The 17,680-nt window shown below is 46.5% G+C and overlaps 1 protein-coding gene across 5 annotated transcripts in view; it reads left to right on the top strand.

Annotated features, from left to right (window-relative positions):
• The window catches only part of LOC124018304 (phosphatase and actin regulator 3-like), a 101,608-nt gene extending 84,553 nt beyond the window's left edge, over window positions 1-17,055 (top strand). For 4 of the 5 annotated variants that reach the window (XM_046333585.1, XM_046333605.1, XM_046333599.1 and 1 more), the window contains 4 exons: window positions 11,839-11,894; window positions 12,755-12,957; window positions 14,142-14,218; window positions 15,585-17,055. In XM_046333585.1, coding sequence (XP_046189541.1) covers window positions 11,839-11,894; window positions 12,755-12,957; window positions 14,142-14,218; window positions 15,585-15,600 — 352 coding nt within the window. In that variant the 3' untranslated portion in view covers window positions 15,601-17,055. Of the gene's footprint in view, window positions 1-11,838; window positions 11,895-12,754; window positions 12,958-14,141; window positions 14,230-15,584 lie in introns of all 5 variants that reach the window. The other variant, XM_046333593.1, reaches the window with a different exon arrangement.
• The last annotated feature ends 625 nt before the right edge of the window (window positions 17,056-17,680 follow it).

The raw sequence follows: 17,680 nt of genomic DNA, 5'->3' as shown, positions 1-17,680 counted from the left end.
ATGTGCAGGTTAGAGGCCATTTGAACATGTATAGATAATATATATATAATAATAATAATATATAATATAATATATATAGATAATAAAGAGGACCCTGCGCCCCTAGAAATGTAAAAACAGAGGGGGGTGTCATAGTCCTGTTCGGGCGGTCTAGTGTTGGGGTTAGTTAGATCCTAGTCTAGTGTTGGGGTTACGTCCTACCAACCGCCACCGATCCCTTCTTCGTTTGTCTGTTTGGTTTTGTCTCATTAGTTTCACCTGTATGTGTTTTGGTTTAATTAGCTTCCCTATATGTAGTAGTTTGACCTGTCCTAGTTGTTTTGTGCGTGATTGTGTTTTGTTACGTGTGTACATATTAGGTCGTGGTTGATATTTTATTTTCTATACTGGACACCCTGTGGTTTTGGGTTGTCTGGTATAGTGTCCTATTGCTAGTGTTGGCCCTGTATTGTGTTGGGCTTCATAGTCAGTTTGGTTGTGCAGTGTTAGTTATCATAGTCTACTACTTTACTCCTAGTCTAGTTTGGGGTTCTCTAGGCTCTGTTACGTCTGATTGGGGTATGTCCACAGTCACAGTTAGTCCCGTCGTGACAGGGTGTGGCAATATGATTAACAGTCAGTTTTATGACTTGTGGGTAGTAAGCTGTTATTAGTGTTGGGGTTAGGATCTAGTGTTTGGACCTACACTTGGTGCTAGGCCAGTACCTAGGCTTGAAGTTGCCTAGGTAGCAAAGAGAACAGTCCAGGCTGAATTGTTTGGTTGGTCCTGCTAGTAGTCTTTAGGAGGCAATTGGGGTTTTTAGGTCCTAGGTACCTTCCTCTGTATTGGGGTTTGGTTAGATCCTAGGCTAGTATTGGGGTTTGGTTAGGTCCTGGATTGGCAGGACTGTTGGGGGTTGGTTAGGTCCTAGGCTAGTATTGGGGTTTGGTTAGATCCTAGGCTAGTATTGGGGTTTGGTTAGATCCTAGGCTAGTATTGGGGTTTGGTTAATCCTAGGCTAGTGTTGGGGTTTAGTTAGGTCCTAGGCTAGTATCTGGGGTTTGGTTAGGTCCTAGGCTAGTATTGGGGTTTGGTTAGGTCCTATGCTAGTGTTGGGGTTTGGTTAGGTCCTAGGCTAGTATTGGGGTTTTTAGATCCTAGGCTAGTATTGGGGTTTGTTTAGATCCCCTAGGCTAGTGTTTGTTGGTTAGTTAATTCTTAGGCTAGTGTTATGTTTAGTTAGGTCTTAAGCTAGTGTCTGTGTTAGTTAGGTCCTAGACTAGTGTTTGGGTTAGGTCCTATGCTAGTGTTGGGTTTAGTTAGGTCTTAGGCTAGTGTTGGGGTTAGATCCCAGACTAGTGTTGGGGTTAGATCCCTGACTAGTGTTGGTTAGTTAGATCATAGGCTAGTGTTGGGCTTAGATCCCAGACCAGTGTTGGGGTTAGATCCCAGACTAGTGTTGGGGTTAGATCCCTGACTAGTGTTGGTTAGTTAGATCCCAGACTAGTGTTGGGGTTAGATCCCAGACTAGTGTTGGGGTTAGATCCCTGACTAGTGTTGGTTAGTTAGATCATAGGCTAGTGTTGGGCTTAGATCCCAGACCAGTGTTGGTTAGTTAGATCATAGGCTAGAGTCAGGGTTAGATCCCAGACTAGTGTTGGGGTTAGATCCCTGACTAGTGTTGGTTAGTTAGATCCCTGACTAGTGTTGGTTAGTTAGATCATAGGCTAGTGTTGGGCTTAGATCCCAGACCAGTGTTGGTTAGTTAGATCATAGGCTAGAGTCAGGGTTAGATCCCAGACTAGTGTTGGGGTTAGATCCCAGACTAGTGTTGGGGTTAGATCCCAGACTAGTGTTGGTTAGTTAGATCATAGGCTAGTGTTGGGGTTAGATCCCTGACTAGTGTTGGAGTTAGATCCCAGGCTAGTTTTGGGGTTAGATCCCAGACTAGTGTTTGGGTAAGTTAGATCCTAGGCTAGTGTTTGGGTTAGATCCTAGTCTAGTATTAGGGTTATGTCCTAGGCTAGTGTTGGGGTTAGTTAGGTCCTAGTCTAGTGTTGGGGTTACGTCCTATGCTAGTGTTGGGGTTACGTCCTAGGCTAGTGTTGGGATTAGGACCTAGGCTAGTGTTGGGGTTAGATCCTAGTCTAGTATTGGGGTTACATCCTAGTCTAGTGTTGGGGTTACGTCCTAGTCTAGTGTTGAGGTTACGTCCTATTCTTTAGGTTACTTCCTAGTCTCTAGGCTACCCTGCCGCCCCTAGTCTAGTGTTGGGGTTACGTCCTATGCTAGGGATGGCGTTAGATCATAGTCTAGTGTTGGGGTTACGTCCTAGTCTAGTGTTGGGGTTAGTTAGATCCTAGTCTAGTGTTGGGGTTACGTCCTAGTCTAGTGTTGGGGACGTAAGTCCTAGTCTAGTGTTGGGGACGTTAAGTCCTAGTCTAGTGTTGGGGTTAGATCATAGTCTAGTGTTGGGGTTAGATCATAGTCTACTGTTGGGGTTAAGTCCTAGTCTAGTGTTGGTGGACGTAAGTCCTAGTCTAGTGTTGGGGACGTAAGTCCTAGTCTAGTGTTGGGGTTAGTTCCTATGCTAGTGTTGGGGTTACGTCCTAGTCTAGTGTTGGGGTTACGTCCTAGTCTAGTGTTGGGGTTAGATCATAGTCTACTGTTGTGGTTAGATCATAGTCTACTGTTGGTGTTAGTTAGGTCCTATGCTAGTGTTGGGGTTAGTTAGGTCCTAGTCTAGTGTTGGGGTTAGTTAGGTCCTATGCTAGTGTTGGTGTTACGTCCTAGTCTAGTGTTGGGGTTAGATCATAGTCTAGTGTTGGGGTTACGTCCTAGTCTAGTGTTGGGGTTAGATCATAGTCTACTATTGGTGTTACATCCTAGTCTAGTCTTGGGGTTACGTACTAGGCTAGTGTTGGGGTTACGTCCTAGTCTAGTGTTGGGGTATGTCCTAGTCTAGTGTTGGGGTTAGTTATGTCCTAGTCTAGTATTGGGGTTAGTTAGGTCCTATGCTAGGGATGGGGTTAGATCATAGTCTAGTGTTGGAGTTAGTTAGGTCCTAGTCTAGTATTGGGGTTAGTTAGGTCCTATGCTAGTGTTGGGGTTAGGTCCTATGCTAGTGTTTGGGTTAGTTAGGGCCTAGGCTAGTGTTGGGGTTAGTTAGGGCCTAGGCTAGTGTTGGGGTTAGGTCCTAGGCTAGTGTTGGGGTTAGTTAGGGCCTAGGCTAGTGTTGGGGTTAGTTAGGGCCTAGGCTAGTGTTGGGGTTAGGTCCTATGATAGTGTTGGGGTTACATCCTAGGCTACTGTGTTTTAGGGTATCTGTGTTTTATTGTGTCGAAAGTGGACTTTGTCTAAAGTGGACTTTAGACTTCTCAACAACTTCACCGACAACATCAAGTCTACTTCAAACCAAATACAGTACCATAGACTCATACAGAGGAGGTAGTTCCGTGTGTGTTTGTACTCTGATCCAGTGTCTCTGTCTCCGTGTCTCTCTCTCCGGTATAGCGTGTAACTAGGCCATGTCAGGACTTTGACGCCAACTCCTATACTCGTCCTCGCTCCGTCTCCTTCCCGTCCTCTTCGCTACACTGAATTAGCGCTGCTCTGTTCTGGGAGGGAAGTCCTTGGCTCTGACAAGCAGAGGAGATGCTCCAAATGACCAGGAACTCTGTAGACTGACAGAGGAGAGGCAGGGACAGAAGGGCACTGTGGGTGTGGTTGCTGCCCTGGTCATTGTCCCTGTGTTACAGAGTCAACCTTTCCTTCCTGAGATAATGCAACTATGTAGAAGCATCATCATTCATGCTTTTCTGGATGATTCTAGTTTCTATGTTGTTTTTAGACTATGTTATATCATGTCCCAATAAGCACGTGGAAACCTCCACCCTCCCGGCGCAGAGTGTGTGTAGACGTCTCAATGGTCCCTACCATGTGGTGTCCTCGTCACAGCTGAAAATGGCTGTTGTATTTTTGTTCAGTACCACAGGTGTCCTACTCTATGTGTCTCTGTCTGGACAGGGACATGGCAGGGACAGACATTGGGCTTTTATATAGACCAGTCTGGGACATCCTGGTGTGCCCCAGGGGTACCTCTCTCTGTCTGGACAGGGACATCCTGGTGTGTCCCAGGGGTACCTCTCTCTGTCAGGACAGGGACATCCTGGTGTGTCCCAGGGGTACCTCTCTCTGTCAGGACAGGGACATCCTGGTGTGTCCCAGGGGTACCTCTCTCTGTCAGGACAGGGACATCCTGGTGTGTCCCAGGGGTACCTCTCTCTGTCAGGACAGGGACATCCTGGTGTGTCCCAGGGGTACCTCTCTCTGTCAGGACAGGGACATCCTGGTGTGTCCCAGGGGTACCTCTCTCTGTCAGGACAGGGACATCCTGGTGTGTCCCAGGGGTACTTCTCTCTGTCAGGACAGGGACATCCTGGTGTGTCCCAGGGGTACCTCTCTCTGTCAGGACAGGGACATCCTGGTGTGTCCCAGGGGTACCTCTCTCTGTCAGGACAGGGACATCCTGGTGTGTCCCAGGGGTACCTCTCTCTGTCAGGACAGGGACATCCTGGTGTGCCCCAGGGGTACCTCTCTCTGTCAGGACAGGGACATCCTGGTGTGCCCCAGGGGTACCTCTCTCTGTCAGGACAGGGACATCCTGGTGTGTCCCAGGGGTACCTCTCTCTGTCAGGACAGGGACATCCTGGTGTGTCCCAGGGGTACCTCTCTCTGTCAGGACGGGGACATCCTGGTGTGTCCCAGGGGTACCTCTCTCTGTCAGGACGGGGACATCCTGGTGTGTCCCAGGGGTACCTCTCTCTGTCAGGACGGGGACATCCTGGTGTGCCCCAGGGGTACCTCTCTCTGTCAGGACGGGGACATCCTGGTGTGCCCCAGGGGTACCTCTCTCTGTCAGGACGGGGACATCCTGGTGTGCCCCAGGGGTACCTCTCTCTGTCAGGACGGGGACATCCTGGTGTGCCCCAGGGGTACCTCTCTCTGTCAGGACAGGGACATCCTGGTGTGTCCCAGGGGTACCTCTCTCTGTCAGGACAGGGACATCCTGGTGTGTCCCAGGGGTACCTCTCTCTGTCAGGACAGGGACATCCTGGTGTGTCCCAGGGGTACCTCTCTCTGTCAGGACGGGGACATCCTGGTGTGTCCCAGGGGTACCTCCCTCTGTCAGGACGGGGACATCCTGGTGTGTCCCAGGGGTACCTCCCTCTGTCAGGACGGGGACATCCTGGTGTGTCCCAGGGGTACCTCTCTCTGTCAGGACGGGGACATCCTGGTGTGTCCCAGGGGTACCTCTCTCTGTCAGGACAGGGACATCCTGGTGTGTCCCAGGGGTACCTCTCTCTGTCAGGACAGGGACATCCTGGTGTGTCCCAGGGGTACCTCTCTCTGTCAGGACAGGGACATCCTGGTGTGTCCCAGGGGTACTCTCTCTGTCAGGACAGGGACATCCTGGTGTGTCCCAGGGGTACCTCTCTCTGTCAGGACAGGGACATCCTGGTGTGTCCCAGGGGTACCTCTCTCTGTCAGGACAGGGACATCCTGGTGTGTCCCAGGGGTACCTCTCTCTGTCAGGACAGGGACATCCTGGTGTGTCCCAGGGGTACCTCTCTCTGTCAGGACGGCTTGTTTTATTTCCATCTGTTTTAATTAGCAGTTTTGTTCTATATATAGAAATGAGTTCTATTCAGAGAGCGTGACAGAAGGAGATGATGCAGTCATCAACACACAGCCTGCTACTGTGTGTGTGTGTGTGCGTGCGTGCGTGCGTGCGTGCGGCCGGCCGACAGGTGTATAAAATCGAGCTCACAGCTATGTAATCTCCATCGATAAACATTGGCAGTAGAATGGCCCGTACTGAAGAGCTCAGTGACTTTCAATGTGTCACCGTCATAGGATGCCACCTTTCTAACAAGTCAGTTCGTCAAATTTATACCCTGCTAAAGCTTCCCCGGTTAACTGTTAGTGTTGTTATTGTGAAGTGGTAATGTCTAGGAGCAACAACGGCTCAGCCGTGAAGTGGTAGGCCACACAAGCTCCCAGAACAGCACCGGCGAGTGCTGAAGCGCATAGCACATAAAAATCTAAACTTCCTGAGTTGCATCCAAAGAACACCATACCTACTGTGAAGCATGGGGGTGGAAACATCATGCTTTGGGGCTGTTTTTCTGCAAAGGGACCAGGACAACTGATCCGTGTAAAGTAAAGAATGAATGGGGCCATGTATCGTGAGATTTTGAGTGAAAACCTCCTTCCATCAGCAAGGGCATCGAAGATGAAACGTGGCTGGGTCTTTCAGCATGACAATGATGCCAAACACACCACCCGGGCAACGAAGGAGTGGCTTCGTAAGAAGCATTTCAAGGTCCTGGAGTGGCCTAGCCAGTCTCCAGATCTCAACCCCATAGAAAATCTTTGGAGGGAGTTGAAAGTCTGTGTTGCCCAGCAACAGCCCCAAAACATCACTGCTCTAGAGGAGATCTGCATGGAAGAATAGGCCAAAATACCAGCAACGGTGTGTGAAAACCTTGTGAAGACTTACAGAAAACGTTTGACCTCTGTCATTACCAACAAAGGGTATATAACAAAGTATTGAGATAAACTTTTGTTATTGATCAAATACTTATTTTCCACCATAATTTGCAAATAAATGCATTAGAAATCCTACAATGTGATTTTCTGGATTTTTTTTTCTCATTTTGAGAAAGTGTACCCATGATAAAAATTACAAGCCTCTCTCATCATTTTAAGTGGGAGGACTTGCACAATTGGTGGCTGACTAAATACTTTTATGCCCCACTGTATATTCTTCTGAGAGACTGTGGAATCCTCCCTGGTGACCTGCAGACGAGTGAAACATCATCCAGCAACCCAACAACCCCCCATGCGGGCCTTATCAGTGGTGCACACATGCACACATGACACATGACTGTAAGTCGCTCTGTAAGTCGCTTTGGATAAAAGCGTCTGCTAAATGGCATATATTATATTTTATTTTTTGTGTGTTGGATGGTATTTGCAGGTATACGCAATAGACCCATTTATTTTTCAGTGGGCATTCCCAGGATGCGTATCAAGGTAGTGTAGTGGAGGAACACACCATGTCCATTCATAAGGCTGATGGAACGGAGCAGAATGTTTAGAATGTTGATCAACTAATATTTCTTCACATTTCTTCGCAGCAATGTGCACACAGCATTAGGTCTAGAATGTTCCAAAACGCTATTTGCTGGAAAACAAATTTAAAAAATTGTCACCGCACAAACAAGCGGTTTCATGGACAGAGATGGAAATATCCATTACATATTTAGAGAGGGGAGATCTAAAGATGTGACAACTACGTTGGCTGGACCGAGGCGGCCCATGAGCTCTGGGGGAAAATGCACATGTCATCGACGTCTATAATTGATCATTTTGACAGTAGCCCCTTCAAAAAGTCCTTCATAAACCTTTTTTAATTTCCATATGTTCTAGGAAGATAAGTGTTTGTTTCTTGGGCTTCAGGAATGTGACCGTTATAGTGCTTTTAACTGATTGAAAGTATCAGGGGATATGGGTGATGTAATGTGGTGGTTGTCAAGGATACAACGGCGCCAGTGCCGACTCGGGAACTTACTCAGGTGTTCTTAAGCTCATACCTGATGCTTCATAGGTAATTCATTAGGGATTTTAATTTATTAAATGATCTCTCAGCAGAAGCGATTGTTACAGGGACGGTAAAAACAGGGGGTGCCGGTACAGAGTCAATGTGGAGGCTATATACAGGGTATTACGGTACAGAGTCAGTGTGGAGGCTATATACAGGGTATTACGGTACAGAGTCAATGTGGAGGCTATATACAGGGTATTACGGTACAGAGTCAATGTGGAGGCTATATACAGGGTGTACCGGTACAGAGTCAATGTGGGTGCTATATACAGGGTATTACGGTACAGAGTCAATGTGGAGGCTATATACAGGGGGTACCGGTACAGAGTCAATGTGGAGGCTATATACAGGGTATTACGGTACAGAGTCAATGTGGAGGCTATATACAGGGGGTACCGGAACAGAGTCAATGTGGAGGCTATATACAGGGGGTACCGGAACAGAGTCAATGTGGAGGCTATATACAGAGGGTACCGGTACAGAGTCAATGTGGAGGCTATATACAGGGGGTACCGGTACAGAGTCAATGTGGAGGCTATATACAGAGGGTACCGGAACAGAGTCAATGTGGAGGCTATATACAGAGGGTACCGGTACAGAGTCAATGTGGAGGCTATATACAGGGGGTACCGGTACAGAGTCAATGTGGAGGCTATATACAGAGGGTACCGGTACAGAGTCAATGTGGAGGCTATATACAGGGGGTACCGGTACAGAGTCAATGTGGGTGCTATATACAAGGGGTACCGGAACAGAGTCAATGTGGAGGCTATATACAGGGGGTACCGGAACAGAGTCAATGTGGAGGCTATATACAGAGGGTACTGGTACAGAGTCAATGTGGAGGCTATATACAAGGGGTACCGGTACAGAGTCAATGTGGAGGCTATATACAGGGGGTACCGGAACAGAGTCAATGTGGAGGCTATATACAGAGGGTACCGGTACAGAGTCAATGTGGAGGCTATATACAGGGGTACTGGTACAGAGTCAATGTGGAGGCTATATACTTTTCCTGTAGGCCACAATCATCTCCTTTGTCTTGAGGGAGAGGTTGTTGTTCTGGCACCACACGGGCAGGTCTCTGACCTCCTCCCTATTGGCTGTCTCATCGTTGTCAGTGATCAGGCCTACCGCTGTGTGTCATCACAAACTTAATGATGGTGTTGGAGTTCACGCAGTCGTGGGTGAACAGGGAGTACAGGAGGGGACTGAGCACACATCCCTGAAGGGCCCCGTGTTGAGGATCAGCGTGGCAGATGTGTTGTTACCTACCCTCACCACCTGGGGGCAGTATATACATATACATATGAGATAAATAATGTAGGGTATGTAAACATTATATTAAGTAGCATTGTTTAAAGTGGCTAGTGATATATTTTACATCAATTCCCATCAATTCCCATTATTAAAGTAGCTGGAGTTGAGTCAGTGTGTTGGCAGCAGCCACTCAATGTTAGTGGTGGCTGTTTAACAGTCTGATGGCCTTGAGATAGAAGCTGTTTTTCAGTCTCTCGGTCCCAGCTTTGATGCACCTGAACTGACCTCGCCTTCTGGATGATAGCGGGGTGAACAGGCAGTGGCTCGGGTGGTTGTTGTCCTTGATGATCTTTATGGCCTTCCTGTGACATCTAGTGGTGTAGGTGTCCTGGAGGGCAGGTAATTTGCCCCCGGTGATGCGTTGTGCAGACCTCACTACCCTCTGGAGAGCCTTACGGTTGAGGGCGGAGCAGTTGCCGTATCAGGCGGTGATACAGCCCGACAGGATGCTCTCGATTGTGCCTCTGTAGAAGTTTGTGAGTGCTTTTGGTGACAAGCCGAATTTCTTCAGCCTCCTGAGGTTGAAGAGGCGCTGCTGCGCCTTCTTCACGATGCGGTCTGTGTGGGTGGACCAATCCAGTTTGTCTGTGATGTGTACCCCGAGGAACTTAAAACTTACTACCCTCTCCACTACTGTCCCATCGATGTGTTTCCTGAAGTCCACAATCATCTCCTTTGTTTTGCTGTCGTTGAGTGTGAGGTTATTTTCCTGACACCACACTCCGAGGGCCCTCACCTCCTCCTTGTAGGCCGTCTCGTCGTCGTTGGTAACACTGTTGTGTCGTCCGCAAACTTTGGATCTGTTTGTGCGGAATGCAAATTGGAGGGGATGGAGGGGACGGAGGGGACGGAGGGGATGGAGGGGACGGAGGGGATGGAGGGGATGGAGGGGACAGAGGGGACGGAGGGGACGGAGGGGGTCTAGTTCAATAAAGGTTCAATAAAAATACAAATACATATGAATCACACGATCCTCGCTCCTGATTGCATGAATTACACGTGTTACAGCGAGTCTTACAAACATCCTACACTCAACATTATCCAAAGTACAGTATTACTACTGTCTAAAGAAATGAAATCATTCAGAATAGCCCACTACACCGTGAGAAGGCCTATAATTTAGCCACGGAGGATTTTATCCCAATAACTAGGAATTGCCTATAGTCGGGAACGCACAGAAAATTTGTCAGACAAAACATTAATTTTTTTAAACAATAGAGCGAAAACACAGGTTGGAAAGCAAATGACTACAGCTGAAAAGAGAACTGCTGTAGGTTAGCCAGAATATTTAATCAACTTCCAAATATATTTTACAAAAGAGAGAGAGAAGCTTTTTTTAACATTCAGCAGCTAGTGAGCTGCGCATCATTGAGAGAGTCAGTGGAACTGGAAAGCATTTTTAGGACTATAATTTCCTCATTTTGTAACCTATATTATGTGTCTCCACACTCCCAGGCTGTTGATTGATTCAATACAAGATCGTTTTTTATTGATCTCAGATTCTCAGTTTGTCAGTGTCAAAGTGCCCTGCCATTTCGATCAATTGTGAGGTACTTAGAAATATTCTGCCGAAGTCTGCAGTCATGAAAAATGACGTAGAATTGCATGGAATGCGTTTTTAAAAGGCCAACATTTTCCCGGACCTTAGGCTACTAAAAATGTTCTCCATGTGTGCAACTTCCTCTACTCTACTGTTCTATGCCACGACGCAAATGCGATGATATGCATGATGATTATAAAGGTGATTTTCTCTCATGTATTCTGGTACCTCAGAACTCCACAGATCACCCCCCTCTAGGCTCACTATGTGTTCCGGTATCTCACGATTTACAAATTAAGCACTGATTATAACATAGTGGCTTGATATAACATAATGGTTTTGCCTGTCTAACCAGAGCCGGAGATAGGCTTTACATGTATGAGGGCACTATAGTGGTTGATTCTGCAGTGTGTAAAACAACCCGCAAATAGCAAGTAGATAACGAGGTTGTCTGCCTGTTGTACTGTTTTAAATTAGTTTAGGAATGTCATCTACATCATTGTGTTGAAATCTAATCTGTCAGATAAGGTTAGTAGAAGGAAACTCCTTTCTGAAATCAATCCCCAGTCTCTGTCTTGGATCAGGAGGGGATGGGAGTGGAGAGGAGGTAAAGGGAGGGCAGTCTGCCCGCCCGCCCGCCCGCCTGCTGAATCCCTGACTGCAGCATTTTTCAAGGCTTGCACTGTTTGGAGCGTGAGTGGGAATTTCCTATCTACGTAGCAACAACCCTCCCCCCTCCTCCCGGTGATGCTGCTACACTGTAGTAAAAAGGCTCCCCAGCACCACAGCCCAGTGGACAGCAGCGTCGCGTCAGTAGCCAGGCAGAATACATTACCGACAGCAGAGTAGAGCAGAGCACTCATCATACTGCCATAGACACGGAGGGAGCTCAGTCCTGCCGTGCGAGATCTTACAGGCTACACATTCATCCCTTTTATTTCCCGGTCTCGATGACACTATCCACACTATTTTATCCTGCATAGCGGATCTTGGGAAAATAGTTTGTAAGGGAAAAGGGACGCTTTATATTCTGTATATGCATTCTGCATAAGGGGCTTTGTGTTTGTAGCGTGATAAACCACGCACCTTGTCTTCTACCCCGATGTGGAGGCGCTCTCGGTTCAGTCACAGAAGAGGGTTGCTAGTAAACTCCAGATGGGACACTAGGAAATGTCGATCGTGGAGCGGCTCTACACTCCGACTCAAACATCCTTGACTGCTGCTGCTAGGTGAACCAGTCTGTCTGTCAGAGACTGTTACCGGAGCACCGAGAAGCGGACAATCATACAACGACATGGTTCAGAACATCATTCTGGTGTTTTTCCGCAGGCGGCTGAGCCAGAGACCCGCGGTAGAGGAGCTGGAAAGTCGGAACATCCTCAAACGTGAGTATCATTAGCATATGTATTACATAGCTCATAACTGATTATACCAACAGCTCCTCCATATTATTCAATTATTATTCTTATATTTATTGCCATGGTGATAAAGACATGTTACATTGAACTGCAGAATTGCAGTTTTATACCTCAGCTTTCTTAAATGCATCTACATTTCCGAATTCATGTTTTTTTAAATTTTATTTTACAAATAAATATCACTATTGTCGAACATTGGGCTACTATTGATAAATATTATTTAAAAATGATTACAAAGTAGTTTTTACACATTATGCAGAAAGATATCCCATTGCCTAAGCCTATATGGAATGTGTATTTTGTGCCAGCTCGCTTCACAACTGGTTAAAAGAGAGTAAGGGACATTCAAACACATTTTAGCATTCGATCTTTTTTGCACAAAAAAATAAAGAGCTTTTTGTTCCACTTAATATCTCAATATCAAATTCCCTGCAGTTGACTAATCCTGGAGTGCTTTTGTCCCTAAAAAACCCAAACGAAAAAAGTAATCTACTATGTTATGTAATACAGTATATATTATTAATAATAATAATAATTACCAGCAGTCAGCTGGTAAGCCCATACAGAGACACAGACGGATGCAACACACACGCACGCACGCACGCACGCACGCACGCACGCACGCACGCACGCACGCACGCACGCACGCACGCACACACACACACACACACACACACACACACACACACACACACACACACACACACACACACACACACACACACACACACACACACACTAACTTTAATTTGTCTCCAGTCACGTCAGGATTCAGATACTAGATCACAGGTCAATATTGTTTCTAATGTGTTGTGTTTTTCCTCCAGAGAGGAACGACCAGTCAGAGCAGGAGGAGAGGAGAGAGATCAAACAGAGACTCAACAGGAAGTTGAACCAGCGTCCTACAGTAGATGAGTTGAGGGACAGGAAGATACTGATTCGTTTCAGTGACTATGTTGAGGTGGCCAAGGCTCAGGACTACGACCGCAGGGCAGACAAACCCTGGACCAGGCTGTCTGCTTCAGACAAGGTCAGCTCAACACACACACACACACACACACACACACACACACACACACACACACACACACACACACACACACACACACACACACACACACACACACACACACACACACACACACACACACACACACACACACACACACATCTGTGCAGCTGAGCTGTTGTTGTTGTTATTGTTGTTGACTGTGTTGCTGTTATTGTTGTTGACTCTGCTGTTATTGTTGACTGTGTTGTTGTTATTGTTGTTGACTGTGCTGTTGTTGTTATTGTTGTTATTGACTGTGCTGTTGTTATTGTTGTTGTTATTGACTGTGCTGTTGTTGTTGTTATTGTTGTTGACTGTGCTGTTGTTGACTGTGTTGTTGACTGTGCTGTTGTTGTTGTTGTTATTGTTGTTGACTGTGTTGTTGTTATTGTTGTTGACTGTGCTGTTGTTGTTGACTGTGTTGTTGTTATTGTTGTTGACTGTGCTGTTGTTGTTATTGTTGTTGACTGTGTTGTTGTTATTGTTGTTGACTGTGCTGATTTTGTTGTTATTGTTGTTGACTGTGCTGTTGTTATTGTTGTTGACTGTGCTGTTGTTGTTATTGTTGTTGACTGTGCTGTTGTTGTTGACTGTGCTGTTGTTGTTATTGTTGTTGACTGTGCTGTTGTTGTTATTGACATTGGTGTTGTTGTTATTGTTGTTGACTGTGCTGTTGTTGTTATTGTTGTTATTGACTGTGCTGTTGTTATTGTTGTTGTTATTGACTGTGCTGTTGTTGTTGTTATTGTTGTTGACTGTGCTGTTGTTATTGTTGTTGACTGTGCTGTTGTTGTTGACTGTGCTGTTGTTGTTGTTGTTATTGTTGTTGACTGTGTTGTTGTTATTGTTGTTGACTGTGCTGTTGTTGTTGACTGTGTTGTTGTTATTGTTGTTGACTGTGCTGTTGTTGTTGTTATTGTTGTTGACTGTGTTGTTGTTATTGTTGTTGACTGTGCTGATTTTGTTGTTATTGTTGTTGACTGTGCTGTTGTTATTGTTGTTGACTGTGCTGTTGTTGTTATTGTTGTTGACTGTGCTGTTGTTGTTGACTGTGCTGTTGTTGTTATTGTTGTTGACTGTGCTGTTGTTGTTGACTGTGCTGTTGTTGTTATTGTTGTTGACTGTGCTGTTGTTGTTATTGACATTGGTGTTGTGTTCTCCAGGCAGCAATAAGGAAGGAGCTGAATGAGTTCAAGAGCAACGAGATGGAGGTTCACAATTCCAGCAAGCACCTGACAAGGTGAGTCTGAGGTAATGGACAAACTAATGTCACCTAGCCAGTGTGTACATGCACTGTACAGACTGCTAGAATGAGTACTGCTAAGTCAGATATTAGCAGTACGTTTTGCTGAATCACACAGAACCGGGGAGATGAGGACACATTTAGCCAAAGCTTTGCTCTCCTCTCCTCTGCTGACTCCAGACCCCCCTCCTGTCTGACACAGTTATACAACTCTGCCAGCTCCACAAAGGGACTGTGCGTTACCTAACCATTCAGCACAATTCCTGTCTAGCACTCAGAGGACAGAGCTATTCAATATGTTCTATATGAATAGATGGTTCAGACAGAGCACTCACATCGTCTGTCCATTCAGTTATTAATAAATATTATTAATAGATCTCTGATGAAGTTCTGGGAAGTGATCATACTCTAACACTGACAGTGTCCTCTATCTCTCTTCCCCCTTCTCTCTCTCTCTCTCTCTCTCTCTCTCTCTCTTCCCCCTTCTCTCTCTCTCTCTCTCTCTCTTCCCCCTTCTCTCTTTCTCTCTCTCTCTCTTCCCCCTTCTCTCTTTCTCTCTCTCTCTCTTCCCCCTTCTCTCTCACTCTCTCTCTCTATCTCTTTCCCCTTCTCTCTCTCTCTCTTCCCGCTTCTCTCTCTCTCTCTCTCTCTTCCCCCTCCCCCCCTCTCTCTCTCTCTCTCTCTCTCTCTCTCTCTCTCTCTCTCTCTCTCTCTCTCTCTCTCTCTCTCTCTCTCTCTCTCTCTCTCTCTCTCTCTCTTTTCTCTCTTCCCCCTTCTCTCTCTCTCTCTCTCTCTCTTTCTCTTCCCACTTCTTTCTCTCTCCCTCTTCCCCTCTCTCTCTCTCGGTCTCACACCCTTATCTTTCTTTCTTTCTTTCTTTCTTTCTTTCTTTCTTTCTCTCTCTTCCCCTTCCCCCTCTCTCTCCCCTTCTCCCCCTCTCTCTCACTCTCTCTTTCCCTTCTCTCTCTCTCTCTCTCTCTCTCTCTCTCTCTCTCTCTCTCTCTCTCTCTCTCTCTCTCTCTCTCTCTCTCCCCTTCTCTCTCTTTTTTCTCTCTCTCTCTCTCTCTCTCTCTCTCTCTCTCTCTCTCTCTCTCTCTCTCTCTCTCTCTCTCTCTCTCTCTCTCTCTCTCTCTCTCTCTCTCTCTCTCTCTCTCTCTCTCTCTCTCTCTCTCTCTCTCTCTCTCTTCCCCTTTCTCTCTCTCTCTCTCTCTCTCTCTCTCTCTCTCTCTCTCTCTCTCTCTCTCTCTCTCTCTCTCTCTCTCTCTCTCTCTCTCTCTCTCTCTCTCTCTTCCCACTTCTCTCTCTCTCTCTGTCTCCCCCCCTCTATCACTCTTTTTCTCTCTTCCCCCTTCTCTCTCTCTAGGTTCCATCGACCGTAGTGTAGAGGTAGTTTCTTCTGTGAAGAACCAGCTGTGTGGTCAGTGTAGACGATGTGACAGTCTCCTGTTCCCAGGCCCAGTCTCCTGTTCCCAGGCCCAGTCTCCTGTTCCCGGATGTTCGACCTACAGATTTCTGTCTGTCTCTCTACCAACATGGAGGAGCTGTCTGTCTCTCTGTGTGTCACAATGGAGGCTATGTCTCTAGAGCTGGAGCCCAGGAAAGATAAAATCAGACTGATAAACTCTTAAAGGAACTATTAGCACGTCAATGTGTGCTGTTTCCTGGATGTCATCCAATGAGAAAAAGACTCCTGGATGCCATCCAATGAGAAAAAGACTCCTGGATGCCATCCAATGAGAAAAAGACTCCTGGATGCCATCCAATGAGAAAAAGACTCCTGGATGTCATCCAATGAGAAAAAGACTCCTGGATGCAATCCAATGAGAAAAAGACTCCTGGATGCAATCCAATGAGAAAAAGACTCCTGGATTCCATCCAATGAGAAAAAAGACGAATGAAGAAGACGGCACCACTTACTAGTTCACAAGTCGTTTCTCTCAATTCACTCTAAGCCAGCAGTCTGAACGAATCAGAATCAGAAAACTTTATTGCTACGCAACAAATGTTGCTAAGAATTTTCTCTCTATGTCAATGATCTTAACCGCTAGGCTACTTGCCGCCAGATAAAAGTTCAAACGGATGAGACATCCCATCCCCCCCCAAACTGCTGGTGTGGAATAAACTGATAGAAATGATGTCGTCTGTGAGTGCTGGTCATCTTGTTTCGTAGTGGAGTTGGATCGTTTGGATTAGTCAAAAGGGAGGAACTATGAAGAGCCTTCATCTTAGCCCAGTGGAACCAGCCCAAAGGGAGGAACTATGAAGAGCCTTCATCTTAGCCCAGTGGAACGAGCCCAAAGGGAAAGGCTAGAATGATATGTGGAGTGAAACAGAATGGTGAAGGAAACGATCAGACTTGTTTCACCAGGGTACCTCCAACCTGCTCAGACAGGGATCAGACTTGTTTCACCAGGGTACCTCCAACCTGCTCAGAGACAGGGATCAGACTTGTTTCATCAGGGTACCTCCAACCTGCTCAGAGACAGGGATCAGACTTGTTTCACCAGGGTACCTTCAACCTGCTCAGAGACAGGGATCAGACTTGTTTCATCAGGGTACCTCCAACCTGCTCAGAGACAGGGATCAGACTTGTTTCACCAGGTTACCTCCAACCTGCTCAGAGGAAACATCTTTTCTCCTTCAGAGGAACATCTGAACATTTTGTCTCATAAACTTGTTTCTACAAGTCAGGGGATGGAGGAGACGCCAGGTTACGTCTCAAATGGCACCCAGTTCCCTATATAGTGCACTACTTTAGACCAGGGTTCCCTATATAGTGCACTACTTTAGACCAGGGTTCCCTATATAGTGCACTACTTTAGACCAGGGTTCCCTATATAGTGCACTACTTTAGACCAGGGTTCCCTATATAGTGCACTACTTTAGACCAGGGTTCCCTATATAGTGCACTACTTTAGACCAGGGTTCCCTATATAGTGCACTACTTTAGACCAGGGTTCCCTATATAGTGCACTACTTTAGACCAGGGTTCCCTATATAGTGCACTACTTTTGACCAGGGCCCTTATGGACACAGACCTTGAGGAGGTCATTTCTATGTCAGAGGACAGAAGATACCAGGTCGTGTCTGCCATACGTTTTTCATAACAGACTCTTTGAAAGCATTTTCAAACAATGGCCTTGGAAACACTAGCAGAGGAGAGATGTGGAAAGATGTGTAGAGAAGAGGAGAGAAGAGCAGAGATGAGGAGAAATGAGGAGAGATGTGGAGAGAAGAGGAGAGATGAGGAGAGATGAGAGAAGAGGAGAGATGTGGAAAGATGTGTAGAGAAGAGGAGAGAGGAGCAGAGATGAGGAGAAATGAGGAGAGATGTGGAGAGAAGAGGAGAGATGAGGAGAGATGAGCAGAGATGAGGAGAAATGAGGAGAGATGTGGAGAGAGAAGAGGGGAAATGTGGAGAGATTAGGGGAAATGAGGGGAAATGTGGAGAGATGAGAT

Source organism: Oncorhynchus gorbuscha, linkage group LG03 (assembly GCF_021184085.1).
Source record: "Oncorhynchus gorbuscha isolate QuinsamMale2020 ecotype Even-year linkage group LG03, OgorEven_v1.0, whole genome shotgun sequence".
Classification (NCBI taxonomy): Eukaryota; Metazoa; Chordata; class Actinopteri; order Salmoniformes; family Salmonidae; genus Oncorhynchus; species Oncorhynchus gorbuscha.
This window is presented reverse-complemented; position numbering and strand designations above follow the sequence as displayed.